Source organism: Bombina bombina, chromosome 9 (assembly GCF_027579735.1).
Source record: "Bombina bombina isolate aBomBom1 chromosome 9, aBomBom1.pri, whole genome shotgun sequence".
Taxonomy (NCBI): Eukaryota; Metazoa; Chordata; class Amphibia; order Anura; family Bombinatoridae; genus Bombina; species Bombina bombina.
The window spans coordinates 228,235,625-228,253,352 of record NC_069507.1 but is presented as its reverse complement, the minus strand read 5'-3'; the positions used below and the strand labels follow the sequence as shown (position 1 = coordinate 228,253,352).

At 35.8% G+C, this 17,728-nt stretch overlaps 1 protein-coding gene across 1 annotated transcript in view; it reads right to left on the bottom strand.

Moving 5' to 3' along the window:
* Nucleotides 1-5,542: 5,542 nt before the first annotated feature.
* Nucleotides 5,543-17,728, bottom strand: part of SHTN1 (shootin 1) — a 467,849-nt gene continuing 455,663 nt past the window's right edge. The window contains exon 18 of the mRNA XM_053692982.1: nt 5,543-7,048. Coding sequence (XP_053548957.1) covers nt 6,880-7,048 — 169 coding nt within the window. The 3' untranslated portion in view covers nt 5,543-6,879. The remainder of the gene's footprint in view (nt 7,049-17,728) is intronic.

The following is a 17,728-nucleotide window of genomic DNA, read 5'->3' as shown; positions in this document are numbered from 1 at the left end:
ATGCTGATAAATCTTTGTATTTGTTCAAGATGGAATTTATTCGTTCTTTACTTAAAGAAGTGTTATTTGCATTAGAAATAGAGGATTCTGGTCCTCTTGATACTAAATGTAAACGTTTAAATAAGGTTTTTAAATCTCCTGTAGTTATTCCAGAAGTGTTTTATCTCCCTGATGCTATTTCTGAAGTAATTTCCAGGGAATGGAATAATTTGGGTAATTTATTTACTCCTTCTAGACGTTTAAGCAAATTATATCCTGTGCCATCTGACAGATTAGAGTTTTTTGGGACAAAAATCCCTAAGGTTATGGGGCTGTCTCTACTCCTGCTAATGTACTACTATTCCTACGGCAGATAGTACTTCTTTTAAGGATCCTTTAGATAGGAAAATTGAATCCTTTCTAAGAAAAGCTTACTTATGTTCAGGTAATCTTCTTAGACCTGCTATATTTTTAGCGGATGTTGCTGCAGCTTCAACTTTTTGGTTAGAAGCTTTAGCGCAACAAGTAACAGATCATAATTTTATAGCATTATTATTATTCTATAACATGCTAATAATTTTATTGGTGATACCATCTTTTGATATCATTAGAGTTGATGTCAGGTATATGTCTCTAGCTATTTTAGCTAGAAAAGCTTTATGGATTAAACTTGGAATGCTGACATGTCTTCTAAGTCAACTTTGCTTTCCCTTTCTTTCCAGGGTAAATAATCATTTTCGTTCCTTTCCTCACAACAAGGAACAAAAGCCTGATCCTTCATCCTCAGGAGCGGTATCAGTTTGGAAAGTATTTCCAGTTTGGAATATATCCAAGCCTTATAGAAACCTATAGCCAGCTCCTAAGTACCTATGAAGGTGCGGCCCTTATTCCAGCTCAGCTGGTATGGGGCAGATTACGTTTTCTTCAAAGAAATTTGGATCAATTCCGTTCTTAATCTCTGGTTTCAGAAACATTGTTTCAGAAAGGTACAGAATTGGCTTCAAGTTAAGGCCTCCTGCTAAGAGATTCTTTTCTTTCCCGTGTCCCAGTTAACACAGCAAAGGCTCAGCATTTCTGAAATGTGTTTCAGATCTAGAGTTGGCTGGAGTATTTATGCCAGTTCCAGTTCTGGAACAGGGGCTGGGGTTTTATTTTATCTCTTCATTGTACCAAAGAAGGTCAATTCCTTCAGACCAGTTCCGGATCTATCATTATTGAATCGTTATGTTAGGATACCAACATTCAAGATGGTTACTGTAGGACTATCCTGCCTTTTGTTTAGCAAGGGCATTATATGTCTACAATAGATTTACAGGATGTGTATCTGCATATTCCGATTCATCCAGATCACTTTTAGTGTCTGAGATTCTCTTTTTAGACAAGCATTACCAGTTTTGTGGCTCTACCGTTTGGCCTAGCCTCAGTTCCAAGAATTTTTTTCAAAGGTTCTCGGTGCCCTTCTTTCTGTAATCAGAGAATAGGGTTTTGGTATTTCCTTATTTGGACGATATCTTGGTACTTGCTCAGTCTTCTCATTTTCGAAGAATCTCATACGAGTCGACTTGTGTTGTTTCTTCAAGTTCATGGTTGGAGGATCAATTTACCAATCAGTTCATTGATTCCTCAGACAAGGGTAACCTTTTTAGGTTTCTAGATAAATTCAGTGTCTATGACTCTGTCCTTGTCAGACAAGAGAAGTTTAACATTGATATCAGCTTGTCAAAACCTTCAGTCACAATCATTCCCTTTGGTAGCCTTATGCATGGAAATGTTGGGTCTTAGGACTGCCGCATCAGATGCGATCTCCTTTGCTTGTTTTCACATGCGACCTCTTCAGCTCTGTATGCTGAACCAATGGTGCAGGGATTACTCAAAGATTTCTCAATTAATATCTTTAAACCGATTTTACGACACTCTCTGACATGGTGGACAGATCACCATCGTTTAGTTCAGGGGGCTTCTTTGTTCTTCCGACCTGGACTATAATCTCAACAGATGCAAGTCTTACAGGTTGGGGAGCTGTGTGGGGGTATCTGACGGCACAAGGGGGTTGGGAATCTCAGGAGGTGAGATTTCCGATCAATATTTTGGAACTCCGTGCAATTTTCAGAGCTCTTCAGTCTTGGCCTCTTCTGAAGAGAGAGTTGTTCATTTGTTTTCAGATAGACAATGTCACAACTGTGGCATACATCAATCATCAAGGAGGGACTCACAGTCCTCTGGCTATGAAAGAAGTATCTCGAATTTTGGTTTAGGCGGAATCCAGCTCCTGTCTAATCTCTGCGGTTCATATCCCAGGCGTGGACAATTGGAAAGCGGATTATCTCAGTCGCCAAACGTTGCATCCGGGCGAATGGTCTCTTCACCCAGAGGTATTTCTTCAGATTGTTCAAATGTGGGAACTTCCAGAAATAGATCTAATGGCTTCTCATCTAAACAAGAAACTTCCCAGGTATCTGTCCAGATCCCGGGATCCTCAGGCGGAGGCAGTGGATGCATTATCACTTCCTTGGAAGTATCATCCTGCCTATATCTTTCCGCCTCTAGTTCTTCTTCCAAGAGTAATCTCCAAGATTCTGAAGGAATGCTCGTTTGTTCTGCTGGTAGCTCCGGCATGGCCTCACAGGTTTTGGTATGCGGATCTTGTCCGGATGGCCTCTTGCCAACCGTGGACTCTTCCGTTAAGACCAGACCTTTTTGTCTCAAGGTCCTTTTTTCCATCAGGATCTGAAATCCTTAAATTTAAAGGTATGGAGATTGAACGCTTGATTCTTGGTCAAAGAGGTTTCTCTGACTCTGTGATTAATACTATGTTACAGGCTCGTAAATCTGTATCCAGAGGGATATATTATAGAGTCTGGAAGACTTATATTTCTTGGTGTCTTTCTCATCATTTTTCTTGGCATTTTTTTAGAATACCGAGAATATTACAGTTTCTTCAGGATGGTTTAGATAAGGGTTTGTCCGCAAGTTCCTTGAAAGGTCAAATCTCTGCTCTTTCTGTTCTTTTTCACAGAAAGATTGCTATTCTTCCTGATATTCATTGTTTTGTACAAGCTTTGGTTCGTATAAAGCCCGTCATTAAGTCAATTTCTCCTCCTTGGAGTTTGAATTTGGTTCTGGGGGCTCTTCAAGCTCCTCCATTTGAACCTATGCATTCATTGGATATTAAATTACTTTCTTGGAAAGTTTTGTTCCTTTTGGCCATCTCTTCTGCCAGAATAGTTTCTGAATTATCTGCTCTTTCTTGTGAGTCTCCTTTTCTGATTTTTCATCAGGATAAGGCGGTGTTGCGAACTTCTTTTGAATTTTTACCTAAGTTGTGAATTCCAACAACATTAGTAGAGACATTGTGGTTCCTTCATTATGTCCTAATCCTAAGAATTCTAAGGAGAAATCGTTGCATTCTTTGGATGTTATTAGAGCTTTGAAATATTATGTTGAAGCTACTAAGTCTTTCCGAAAGACTTCTAGTTTATTTGTTATCTTTTCCGGTTTTAGAAAGGCCAGAAAACTTCTGCCATTTCTTTGGCATCTTGGTTGAAATCTTTAATTCATCTTGCCTATGTTGAGTCGGGTAAGACTCCGCCTCATAGGATTACAGCTCATTCTACTAGGTCAGTTTCTACTTCCTGGGCGTTTAGGAATGAAGCTTCGGTTGATCAGATTTGCAAAGCGGCAACTTGGTCCTCTTTGCATACTTTTACCAAATTCTACCATTTTGTTGTATTTTCTTCTTCTGAAGCAGTTTTTGGTAGAAAAGTACTTCAGGCAGCGGTTTCAGTTTGAATCTTCTGCTTATTTTTTTCATTAAACTTTATTTTGGGTGTGGATTATTTTCAGCAGGAATTGGCTGTCTTTATTTTATCCCTCCCTCTCTAGTGACTCTTGTGTGGAAAGATCCACATCTTGGGTAGTCATTATCCCATACGTCACTAGCTCATGGACTCTTGCTAATTACATGAAAGAAAACATAATTTATGTAAGAACTTACCTGATAAATTAATTTCTTTCATATTAGCAAGAGTCCATGAGGCCCGCCCTTTTTTGTGGTGGTTATGATTTTTTTGTATAAAGCACAATTATTCCAATTCCTTATTTTATATGCTTTCGCACTTTTTTCTTATCACCCCACTTCTTGGCTATTCGTTAAACTGAATTGTGGGTGTGGTGAGGGGTGTATTTATAGGCATTTTAAGGTTTGGGAAACTTTGCCCCTCCTGGTAGGAATGTATATCCCATACGTCACTAGCTCATGGACTCTTGCTAATATGAAAGAAATGAATTTATCAGGTAAGTTCTTACATAAATTATGTTTTTGTGTTTTCTTTGCAGCATGGGAAAAGCAGACAGCGCCTCAGATACTGCAAAGGATACCTGGGCAGCAATATCTTGCAAAGTAACCCCAGACGGAACATGAGAGGAAATGCAAGACACTGCATGTGTAGATGAATAGGATTGGGACGCTTGAGGAGACAGCTGCGACACATCTGAAACAGGAGGCTCCCGAACAGCATTCGCCTTAGCTAACTTTTTATTTTATTTTATATCTTTTAACAAAGGATATAATACAGAACAAAAAAAAGTTCTTAAATAAATGCTTTTAAATTTACCAAATAAAGAAAATATACCCCAGGCAACACTCTACACCTCAGCAGAATTACTGAGGTGCCCTACCTGTCCTGCAACCCGCAGCAAACAAAGGAAAAAAAACGATCCCGTTTACAATCCGGATTCAGAGAAACAAAAACAGCAAGAAGCCTTCTAAACAGCAGATCCATCTGAAATAGGCGCACCTCACTCTACAGGAAGTGAAAAAAAAAAAAGCGCCAAAAAACTCAGCAAAGAATCAAAAACTCCCTAAAAGGGGCGGTCCTACAGCTGACAAAAAAAGCCATTTTTTTTTCTTTTCTTTTTTTAAAACAACTTTCTTGAAAACAGGCTTAAAAACAAACAATAAAAACCCCAATAAAAGTACATAATCTGATACTAAAAACAGATCCTCACTGAGCCATCAATAAAATAAGTAACTCCTCACACTAACAGTGCCTGCGAAAACTGCCATAAAAACCTGCACCCTGACAGGAATAATAAAAAACGTCCCCCTGCAGCGTTTCAGCTGAATAAGTGCTAGTTTTTCCCCCTGCTTACATAGAAAAATAAAACTGGCACTTACCTTAATATTTATCTGTCCGGCAGTAGGACAGCTCATCTGGTTTGAGAGGATGCCATCCCTTATGGACCTGTGGAAATACAGAAAGACTGAGTAAACTAAATAGGGCAGCAAAATGTTTTGGGAAAACACAGTGAGGATTGTACCCCACAAGTTCCCAATTGCTTAAAAGCCACCACTGCCCTACTGAAGAGACTGACATGGGCTAAGGCCAGACCCTTAGAAAGATCAGAGCAAACCTACTCTGCTTTTAAAATAAAAAAATCTTGATTGTATATCAGACACCAAAATTTCACCTCCTCCTTGCACTGCAGGCAAAGAGAATGACTGGGGATTATGGGTAAGTGAAGTGAAATATAGAGCAGCTTTGCTGTAGTGCTCTTTGCCTCCTCCTGCTGGCCAGGAGTGATATTCCCACTAGTAATTGATTCCGTGGAGTCTTTTATGGACTGGAATCAAACACACATGCATTCGATTTAGAGCAGGAAGATTAATTTGTACAAAGAGATTTGTTTAATGCCAAAGAATAACTACATTTTTTGGCGTTCAGTTGTTTTTTCGCCCAATTTCTCAGAAGTAGAAAAAATATACAGTGCATGTTTGGAAACACCTTACATTTTTATGGTCTGCTTATAGAACAGACAAATGGTTCACACATTATTTCATACAAAACAATAGGATTTATCACTGAATTTTCATACAATGTCTATTTTCTATTAGTCTGGGAGGTAATAACTATTTTATAGCCAGCCCTTTGTAGGAATAGAAAGTAACAAACGTTTAATCAGACAACTGGTGCATATCTATGTATGCACGCGCACAATAAGACGGTATGGAAAAATGTGAATGTAAAGCTTGTGCTGTTTGATTGTTCATTGGCAGCATAGTAGAACTTAAAGGGACAATGTACTGCAAAATGGGGTTCCATTTGTAAAGTCAAAATTAAACTTTCATGGTTTAAATTGAGCACAAGATTTTATACAACTTTCCAATTCACCTCTATAATCTAAATGACTTTGTTATCTCTGAAAAGCATACCCAAGTAGGCTCAGTAGCAGCAATGCACAGAAGAAAATCAAGCAAATTTAGTGATAGAAGTAAATTGTAAAGTTATTTAAAATTGTATGTTCTTTCTGAATCATGAAGTAAATATTTTGTATAAGTTGTTATGCCATCTGCAGTGTAGTTAAATGTATGGGAAATTACTCCTTTAGGTTTATTTTGTATTTGAAACAACTGTTTTAGCTCTTTGAAACCACAGCCAATTGATTTAGAGAACAAGCCCATTCACATGAGCTGAGTTTGCACAAAATGCAGACCTCCTCTCTCTATATACATACCTCCTTATCTCTTTCTATACAAAAAGGCCAATACTTTTTCAAATAGCTTTCCTATAGAGAATACAGCAGTAGTTATATTTTTCAGTGTAGGTGGAGGTTTCCACAGGCAAAAGCAGCCATTACAGATTACAAAATAAAGATAAAGGAGCTATTTGTAAACAAATATAATCTAAGGGGGGATGAATAATTGGGAAAACATTGAAAGGTATAAAATAATTACAGTACAATGTCCCGTTAAAAAAGGCCCCAGTGTATTTTTTTTTGACAGTACCAGGCAGTTAATTTTAGGCACCTTTTGTGTGATACATAAAAACAAGGCAAAATCTGTGACATGCTTCTATATGGTAACTATACCATAGGGATACTGAAATACAAAGAAAGTTATTGTTAGCAGTTAGAACTGTCTGTATCTTTTAGTTTTTTATCGTCTGTATGTTCTGTTTGCCTCATCTCTTTAGATTTGACCGTAGCAGCAGATTGTGAAGCGACGTCTATTGAAACATCAGAATTCTCTTTTTTATTTGGCTTGTCAGCATATCCCAGGGCCTCCGAGGACCTAAAGAAAAACAAAATATTGAGCATTATATCTTCTATTCCCATTGGCCTTTAGAATACTTAATTATCACAGCCACATTACATTTGTAGCGCAGATCAATATGAATCGACTGTTTATTAAATGGCCATATGTGATATAATGTAATTGCAGTTAAAACCCTGTTGCTCAGAAATGTATTTGCAGCGATTACCAATACTGTGATACAACTGAAATGGCACCTACATAGCTGGTTCGTGACTAAAGTCGAGTAAGCTTTGTCAGATGAGCGTTTCATGCTTATTTTTCAACCTGGTCAAACACTTTTTGGTGAAATCATCTGTTTTCAGTTTAGTGAAACAATAATGTAGATAGATCTGTATGTGATTTTATTTTCAAATATTTTCCTTTACAGAGAATATGCTTTTTTTTTTTTTTTGTCGCTGGTTTGTAAAAAGATACACAAACTTTAAACTACTTCCTAATATAGTGCTAGCCCTTTTATATATAATTGCATCCGGCCATGATATCATGGAGGCAACATTGTGAAACACAATTTCTCTGTAGGAATGTTGCGGACAGAGACCCCGTGTAAGACAAGATGTTGCGGTGCAGTGATCCTTTGGAAAGGATAGAGGGTTATAGCTTGATTAAGGCAATGGATTTAGTGTTAAATCTTTGGATACAAAAGAGTGGGTTGTAACCATGACAACATGTAATATTGCTGTGGTCATGGCGACATCAGAGGTACAATATTTTGACAGGGTGACATTCTTTAATAATAAAAAAAATAATCACATTTTCAACAAATTTTTAGCATTTGTAGAAAACCGGTAATTCCAATAAAAATATATACATTTTACATACATTTTTTATACTAACCTCTACAAGTGTGAAAAATTACTTCCAAATGGCTCATTCCTGTTAAATTTAAACTACATATGCTGTGTGTATATAGAGTATTACTTTTTTTTGTTTTTAAACAGATTTATATTTAATAGTAAAAGGCAAGCTTTTCCTGAGAAAGCAAGAAACATTTCAAATACAAAGCCTGCAATACTCCTATTCTTCACATCAGAATGAATTAACATGGCTACTCATATGTGTAAATAAAAAAAAGTAAAATCAAAATAAATAATACACACACACGCATATATATATATATACACACACACGCATATATATATACACACACATATCTATATACACACACACACGCATATATATATATATATATATATACACACACACACACATATCTATATACACACACACACACATACACACACGCATATATATATATATACACACACACACACACACACACATACACACAGTTGTATGCAAAAGTTTAGGCACCCCTGACAATTTCCATGATTTTCATTTATAAATAATTGGGTGCTTAGATCAGCAATTTCATTTTGATCTATCAAATAACTGAAGAACACAGTACTATTTCAGTAGTGAAATGAGGTTTATTTGATTAACAGAAAATGTGTAATATGCATCAAAACGAAATTAGACAGGTGCATACATTTGGGCACACTTGTCATTTTGTTGATTTGAATACTTGTAACTACCTAGCACTGATTAATTGGAACACACAATTGGTTTGGTGAGCCCATTAAGCCTTGAACTTCATAGATAGGTGCATCCAATCACAAGAAAAGGTATTTAAGGTGGCCAATTGCAAGTTGTTGTTCTCTTTGACAACACCACTTTAAAGGGACAGTCTAGTCAAAATTAAACTGTCATGATTCAGATAGGGCATGCAATGTTAAACAACTTACCGATTTCCTTTTATCAAATTTGCTTGGTACTCTTGGTATTATTTGTTGAAAGCTAAACCTAGGTAGGCTCATATGCTAATTTCTAAGCTTTTGAAGACCGCCTCTTCTCTCAGTGCATTTTGACAGTTTTTTTTTTTACAGTTAGACAGTGCTAGTTCATGTGTGCCATATAGATAACATTGTGCTCACTCCCTTGGAGTTATTTATGAGTAAATACTGATTGGATAAAATTCAAGTCTGTCAAAAGAACTGAGATAAGGGGGCAGCTTGCAGAGGCTTAGATACAAGGTAATTACAGAGGTAAAAAGTATATTAATATAACAGAGTTGGTTATGCAAAACTGGGGAATGGGTAATAAAGGATTATCTATCTTTTTAAACAATAACAATTCTAGAGTAGACTGTCCCTTTAAGTCTCCTGATGAGATTAGCACTCACAGTTGCATATATGTGCAAAAGTCGTCCCACAATGCTTGTGATAAACACTTGTCCTTTTTTTTTTTGTTCTTTCCTTTTTTCCCCCGTAAAGAAACATTAACTGAACAAGATGTTGGGCTGTATGAGCTTTGAAAAAAAAATGGAAGCAAGCAACACCTTTAATGGCGGACACAAGTCTAGGTGCAAGTTTTTAAGACTAATTAAGACACTTCTTCTGAAACAGTAGCCATTAAATGTATAATTAATATTTAGAACTCCAGCTAATGGATTTTGGGCTAGAGCTCCAGCAAATTTGCCCGTTTGCTGGCGGGGGCGATAATTAATCAGCCATTATAAGTGTCTGGTTATTGCCAACGCGGGCTCACGGGAGCAATTAGTGCTTATAAAATTAACCATAGATCAGATCTATGGTTATTTTATAAATGTGCCCCAAATGTTCGCAAAATATAGTCTAGTGTATTTTATTAAAAAATTAACGGCTAGTTTACGAGTCTTGCGTTATGAGTGAAAAAGCCTCATAACGCTGCTTTTTCACTACCGCTGGTATTACAAGTTTTGCAGGTATATCTGTACCGCACACTTTTTTGGCCGTAACGCAAGGTAACTACCACAGCTTTCAAAAAGTCCTTTTTCAATGGGACTTCCACAGCGTCGGTATTACGAGTTTGCCTGTCCGGCCAAAAAGTGAGTGGTACAGCCCATAACTACAAGATCCATACCGTAAACTGAAAGTCAGTAGTTATGGCTTTTATGTTACAAATCTGTAACATACAACTCATAACTAAAGTGCTAAAAAGTACACTAACACCCATAAACTACCTATTAACCCCTAAACCGAGGCCCTCCCGCATCGCAAATACTTGGAACAGCCGGTTCTCCCCATTGATGTCTATGGGGAAATTGTGCACGAGCACGTAAAACCAGCTCAAAGCAGCGCTGGTATTTGAGTGCGGTATGGAGCTCAATGCTGCCATATTGCCTGCTAATGCCGGGTTTTTGCAAACATGTAATAGCAGCGCTATAGGGAGGTGAGCGGTGGAAATAACTTGCAAGTTAGTACCGAGCCGCTCATAACGCAAAACTTGTAATCTGGCCGAAAAATAGCAGCATATTTATATTTTAATAAAATGACTGCACTAGGCAGTATTTTAGGGGTAAAGTTGGTGGGAAAGGGATGTTAGAAAAAAAGGCACTGAAAAGTGCCTTTACATTGCGGTCTATGGGAACTGTGTGTTAGCAGTAAATAAATATACATAAATGTATATAATTATACACATATTTAAATGTGCTGCCATCGCTGCACTTAGGTTATGATGCCTTTTCTGACGGTATAAGAACAAAGCCTATGGAAGTGCGCTCTCATCAGTGTAATGCTTCCCATCAATGCGAACGTGAGGTTGCGCTTGCATTGCTGTGAACTTGTAATACCAGCGCACATTAGCGTGCGCTGGTATTACACAGTGGAGCGCAAATATCGATTTCATGATTGCGATATTTAGCGCTCCACTTGTAATCTGGCCCTTTGTATTTTACAATGTATTTTGCAAAATAAAGTGAATTAAAAAAAAAAGGTTTCTTTAGCCTTTTTAACTCAGAGATCAGCACCTTCTACATGTGCCAATTACTAGTCTTAGAGTTAGACAACTGCTGGCTCACTGTTCACTTGTCTCCTGGCTGTCAATCAAGCTTGTGCACAAGAGGGTATGCACCAATCAGTGGTGAAGTATGCTTGGAGATCAGCATCCGGAGGACATATAAGAAGTGCCAATCTCTTTATATTGAGTTATTTGTTGTACCATGAGAAATAAAGACATTATCTACAGGAAGAAACTCAAGGTCTATAACACACCTGTATATATATTATATTTTTATATGTATAAAATGGGACATATTTGGATATGCAAAATAAATACTTTCACATTTCTAGTAAAAAGAAAAAAAGTTTCATCTTCCCCCAAAATCAAATGTTTCTGACAAAATATGGATTGTACTATACATAAAAAAACAAACAATCTAGATGGTGAATATAAAAAAATATCCAAAAGCTACAAATGCCAAGTTCTTTTCTTTTTTTTTTGCTTTTTTATTACTTCTTAGGTGACGACTATCTTTCAAATCTCAACAGCTGGACTATTTAACACAGCCTGGTGAATCAAAGTATAATTCTATGCCGAGCGCACAGTGGGACGTCTGCATTAGTACATGGCAATGATCCAAAAACTGATGCACGGGCAAAACAGTTTGAACTCTGTTTCATTTGCAATAAAAATGGACAAAAACTGCAATCATATTTACCACCTTCAAGGAGAGAAAAATGAAAAAAATTTACATCTGTCAGCGGAAAGTAGCTTGCTGAGGGAGAAAAAAAACATTTAAGCAAAGTCAGTGGGTTTTGTAAAGAGCTTGTGATGTAGAAACAACTGCTTTTGGTTCTTTTTTTCCCCCTTTCTTTTTTTTTTTTCGAAAGACTGTGCCAAAATCTCAAAGGCTTTATTCAAGCAGATGCCCAGAGCAAGTCTAAGAAAAATATGATTCCTTAAATACCGTATTTCTTTATTGCATTGTTAGCTCTGCAAGCAGATATTTTATATGAATAATAACAGTCAATTCATTTTAATGAAAAAATAATTATCGAGGTGCAAAAAAGAGTTTGCTGGTTATGTCTAAAACTACAGATCTCATTTGAGATATAATTGCTTGTTAATCAATTACATTGTTTGTCTGTATCAAGATAAATAATATTTTAGTTGTTGTTGCTATTTTATCTTTCACTGTGATTAAAGTTAAGGAAAAGAGGCAGGTCTCAAGTTTAAAAAATATATTCTATGCTGCAAAAATATATTCCTGGCATTAAAAAAAATAATAAAAAATGATAGCATGTCAGTATGTCAGGCATATTTAAAAACATTACACTTCCTAATAATAGACATTGAAAAATAATGTAACCACTATATAAAGAAAACCCTCAGTATAATAATTTTCCATTCTGTGATGCTTTTATGTTTGTAAATAAAAGGGACAGTTTACTCAAAAATGTTCTCCCTTTTAATTTGTTCCCAATGATCCACTTTACTTGCTGGTATTAAATTGTTTACAAGTATTTCCTTTACCCTTATATTGGCATTTGAAATAGTTGATTTAGCCTGTGGTATCCTCGCCTATTCTGAAAGTTTTTGGCCTTAGGTTCAAGCTATAGATAAGCTGTGTAAGCACAGCCAGCAGAAGCAATTACACTCCCAGTGGGGTACAGTAGAGATATGGTTATAAAATGTTAATTTTTCAATGTTCTCTCCAAGTATTGGTCTTTGATTTACTGACAGATATAAGATAAAGAGGTAGGTGTATGTACACAATGTGATAAAGTAATGAGATCTGATTATACCTACAAGCTCAACCCATTTTATTAGGTTGTGGATTCAAAACACAAAATCAGCTAATTCATTTACACAAATAAACCTTAAAAAAGCAAATTCTCATACATTTTATACCATATCTGCAACTGGTAAAAAAAAGTCATTACAAACACATTAAAGGGTTAAACCCAAAAACGTTTTCAATATTTTTAAAAACTTCATTATGCATATGAAATATTTCAAATAAGTACCTGTTAAATGTTTCACTCGTTTTCTAGTTATTGCTCATCAAACATCTTTATTTTGCCAAACCCATTTTTTTCTCATTATGTGGACCCTAGGTAGAAACATCATGGCGGCCCACTTGCGCATATAATTATTTTAATAAGTAACGATTGCGCATCTTGGCCGCTCAGTCCTAGCGTCACTATGCTGGCACAGGAAGCAGAGCAGACTTCAGGATAGAGGCATCAACGTTGGTGGGAGTGGCGCACCAGAGCGCTGAAGATTCACGGAGCTCAAATATGGGGAATCATCTGTGTTACTTTGCTCAAGGTAATTATAATAAGTACCCCTAGCCTAGGCTAATGAGCAAGTTGATTTGATCAAAGTAAAAGGAAGTTAACCCCTAGACTAACGATCATTTGTTTTAACCCCTAGAAAAACAAGCATGTTTTTTTCTTATGATAAGGCAGACAACACAAAGTAACTAATCAGCAATTATTTTTATCCCTTAGGCTAACGAGCAAGTTGTTTTGTTTTTACAACAGATTAATCGCAGGAGCTGCAAAGCTTTAAAGCAACTTTGGATGCAACTAACGTTAATTATTCAAATCTGAAGTTGCGATTGCTTTTACTCTCTACAGCTCTTGTGATTAATCTGTTGTAAGAACAAAACAACTTGCTTATTAGCCTAGGGGTTAAAAATAATTGCTGATTAGTCACTTTATGTGTTGTCTGCCTTATCATAAGAAAAAAAATGCTAATTTTTCTAGGGGTTAAAACAAATGATCGTTAGTCTAGGGGTTAACTTCCTTTTTCCTAGATCCTATCAACTTGCTCATTAGCCTAGGAGTAACTTATTATAATTACCTGTGGACACTGACAATCTCATCTGGTCTGCGCATGCAATGGAGCACAATTTCCCTTACACAATCAGTGTGCATGTGAGGTTTCAATAAAGAGCGTACTATTAATATTTAAATGAAATGGGCGGAAACACTTGCTTATTGGATAGGGATGATTATTACATCTTGCATAAATGCTGCCTATTTTATGGCCGGTGTTCTGACGAGAACTCCAATTCCTCGAAAACTCCAATCCGACGTCACTTCTGGTCACTCTTCTATTTTTCACTATCTGTTTTGCCTGTCTTGGGGGTGCACCGCCTATCCTCTGGCATACACCCCAAGTAAACCTTGGGGAATGAGGTTTAAAAGGGGGTCTGTGCCCCCCTTTAACCCCCCACGCAGAGGTAAAATAGATAGTAAAGATAGGCGATCACAGTGCACATCTGATTGGTTGTGAATCCTATCACTCACTAAGACTTGAACCAATCAGATGTATGGAATCACTGAAAGTGACGTCAGATTAGAGTTTATGATGAATTGGAGTTCTTGATAGAACACCGGTTGCTACTGCTGGTTGTATGTGGATTTTAAAGTTAAATAAAAAATATTTAAAAGCTTTTTTTCCAGGAAAAAAGTAAGTTGACTTTATTGCATATATATCTATAATTATAGTAATGTATTTCTAACCCTTTAAGGGAAAAACTATTTTACAGTATATTGTCCCTTTAATTTAAAAAATAAACCATTCCAACTTATCTTTAACCCCTTAATGACCACACTGTACCATGTACATCGCCGGTCGTTAAGGGTTTCCTTGCTAACAATAGTGCGAGCCTCGCAGCAACCGGCGGGACTGTGCTATTGTACCCTTCCTCTATGGCAGCAGTGTTTTGCCACATTGTATAACAAAACTAAAATAATGTGGCAAAACACTTCTGTCACAGAGTACTAAAGACACGTGCACACCCCTGAGCTCTTATGAGCCTACCTAGATTTCCTCTTCAATAAAAGATACCAAAAGAACAAAGCAAATTTGATGACAGAAGTAAATCTGAATCTTGTTTAAAATGACATGCTCTATCGCAATCATAAACGTTTAATGTTGACTTTACTGTCCCTTTAACAACACAGCGGAATGACCTAGTACAAATTAACCAACATGTTTCTATCATTTAAAGGAAACAAAATAAAAGTTGAAAATGTTCCTTTACACTTGATAATTATATTCCATTTAATGCATTTATGTCCCTTTACAACTTAAAAAAGTCAAACTATCACAATGTTTGTGATTTTAACTAAAGTCTTGTACGGCAGCAGATTGTGCACGTCACAAAATAAAGACAAATGAACATTCTTGACTAATTCTGTACCTTTTGGTAGATTTAGTATTTCCATATATGTTACATCTCAAACGCAACTTAATAAGGGTTCACTGTACACAGTAGCAACAAATGTTCCACTATAAATAACACATTGACCTGTATTTAACAAACAGCTTATTCCCCTTCTGCGTTTTTTTAAGGTTGAAAGGAGAATTTCAAATGTTTTAACATCACTATGTAACCTGTGATCAACAACAAAAAAATCTTAAAAAAACTCCATTTCCCCAGGCAGCCACTAATTCGGCTAATTTTCTTGTTAAAGGCTAATTATGCATGTAAAGACGACACATGGAAGTCCTTTCTTGCAATGTCTTGCTGTGGGGCTGGGATACTTCCTGCAGTGTCACAAGACAATTCAGTTGCACTAAGATTACAGCAGAGAGAGGGAGACTAAATCCTATAATTGTATAACATCATCAGATTAAGCCTCTGTGTGGTTTATTTCATCCAGTAAGGTGTCTGCTGCCCCTCAAACAACTGTGTGCGGAGGACCAGCTTCTTCTTTTAGGAATGCTGTTCTACAGGATATTCCCGTCACTTTCCTCTTACACATATTATTCAAGCTTGGCAAGCACAGTAAGTTCAACCAAGCTTCTAGCACTAGTTTTTGTCTAAAGCAACCTGAAGTTATCATAACTGTGGTCCACTTCCTTGTTACCTAGAAGTCAAATAGACATTTTGTGTATGAAGATATAGAAAATTAGCAGGTCACATTTCTTCTAGTTCTGGATAAGCCTTGTGCACAACAATTCACTGCAGAGCATAACAGTTTGAATCTGGGATCAATAGAGCAAAACCATCTTCAGTAAATCAAATTATGAAAAAAGTAACAAAATATAGATTAAAAAAACCCCATTTTTTTCTGTTGAGAAAATAATAATAAAAAAAGAAAGAAAATCTTAGCTCACGGTATGGAAGTCAGATCCATAAACTGTTTTATAGATTTAAGGACATCCTAATGCACAAATAAAATAGTCTGACGTGTCAGAGCACGTTATTTTTCTATCAGTTTCTCTTGCCTAAATGCGTGTTTAGCTCACTACACATTGGAACGCATAAGTAGGACAGAGTCGGTGACTGGGAGCAACATGTATATAGCTGCTCCTAACTAACTCACCTCTGAGTCCAGCTTAGACATTCCAATGTGTTGTAGTTCCCAAGTGGAACTTTATCTATGGGTTTAAGCCTTTCACAAGGGACTGTAATGAAAAAAATAACACACTTAACCAACTAAAGCACTTTATTTTTTGGTTTAGAATGTTCTTTAATTAAAGGGACATGAAACCCAACTTTTTTCTTTCATGATTTAGAAAGATCATGCAATTTTAAACAACTTTCTAATATCTAATTTGCATAATTATTTTGATATCCTTTGTTGAAAAGCACATCTAAATAGTGGGCCTATGTATCTAAATAGTAGCTGCTGATTGGTGGCTGCACATAGATGCCGTGTGTGATTGGCTCACCCATGTGCATCACTTTTTCTTCAAAGGATATCTAAAGAATAGAGCAAATTATAGAAGTAAATTGGATTGTTGTTTAAAATTGCATTCTCTATCTGAATAATGAAAGAAAAATTTGGGATTTCATGTCCCTTTAAGGCAAACTAGGTGTTGTATTGCACAATAAAAAAAATATATAATGATATGATGAGATATGCATTTTTTGATACACAACACAAGATTATTGATATCCAATCTGTACTGGGAGAAGCAATACAGACATAAGTGTGATTCTGGTTTTAGCACTTTTAACATGCAAAGTTATTTAACGTGTTAGAAAAATGTAATGGTAGGTAAGTTCCAAAAAGGGCCCATTAAGTCTACTCATATTACATGTTACTTTTTCTTACGTTAGCCTTATGCAGTCTTTGGGCTAGATTAGCACTCTGATATTTAACCAGAGATTAGATCTATGGTTAATTTTCTAAAAGTGTCCCAAATGCCCTCAAAACAAAAAAATTTAGTTTTAAAAAGAAAATTGCACTAGGCAGTTTTTGGGCTTTAAAAATGGGCAGCTGTGGGGTGTTAGAAAAAAACAGCACTGAAAAGTGCCTTTACATTGCGATCTATGGGAACTGTGTGTTCCCAGTAAATATATATGTATATGCTTATATACATATATATTTATGTGTTAATATGCTTATATACATATATATCTATGTGTTAATATGTGTATATATATTTATGTGTTACTATGTGTATATACATATATATCTATGTGTTAATATGTGTATATACAGATATATTTATGTGTTAATATGTGTATATACATATATATCTATGTGTTAGTATGTGTATATACATATATATTTATGTGTTAATATGTGTATATACATATATATTTATGTGTTACTATGTGTATATACATATATATCTATGTGTTACTATGCTTATATACATATATATTTATGTGTTACTATGTGTATATAGATATATATTTATGTGTTATTATGTGTATATACATATATATCTATGTGTTACTATGTGTATATAGATATATATTTATGTGTTATTATGTGTATATACATATATATCTATGTGTTACTATGTGTATATACATATATATTTATGTGTTAATATGTGTATATACATATATATTTATGTGTTACTATGTGTATATACATATATATCTATGTGTTAATATGTGTATATACATATATATTTATGTGT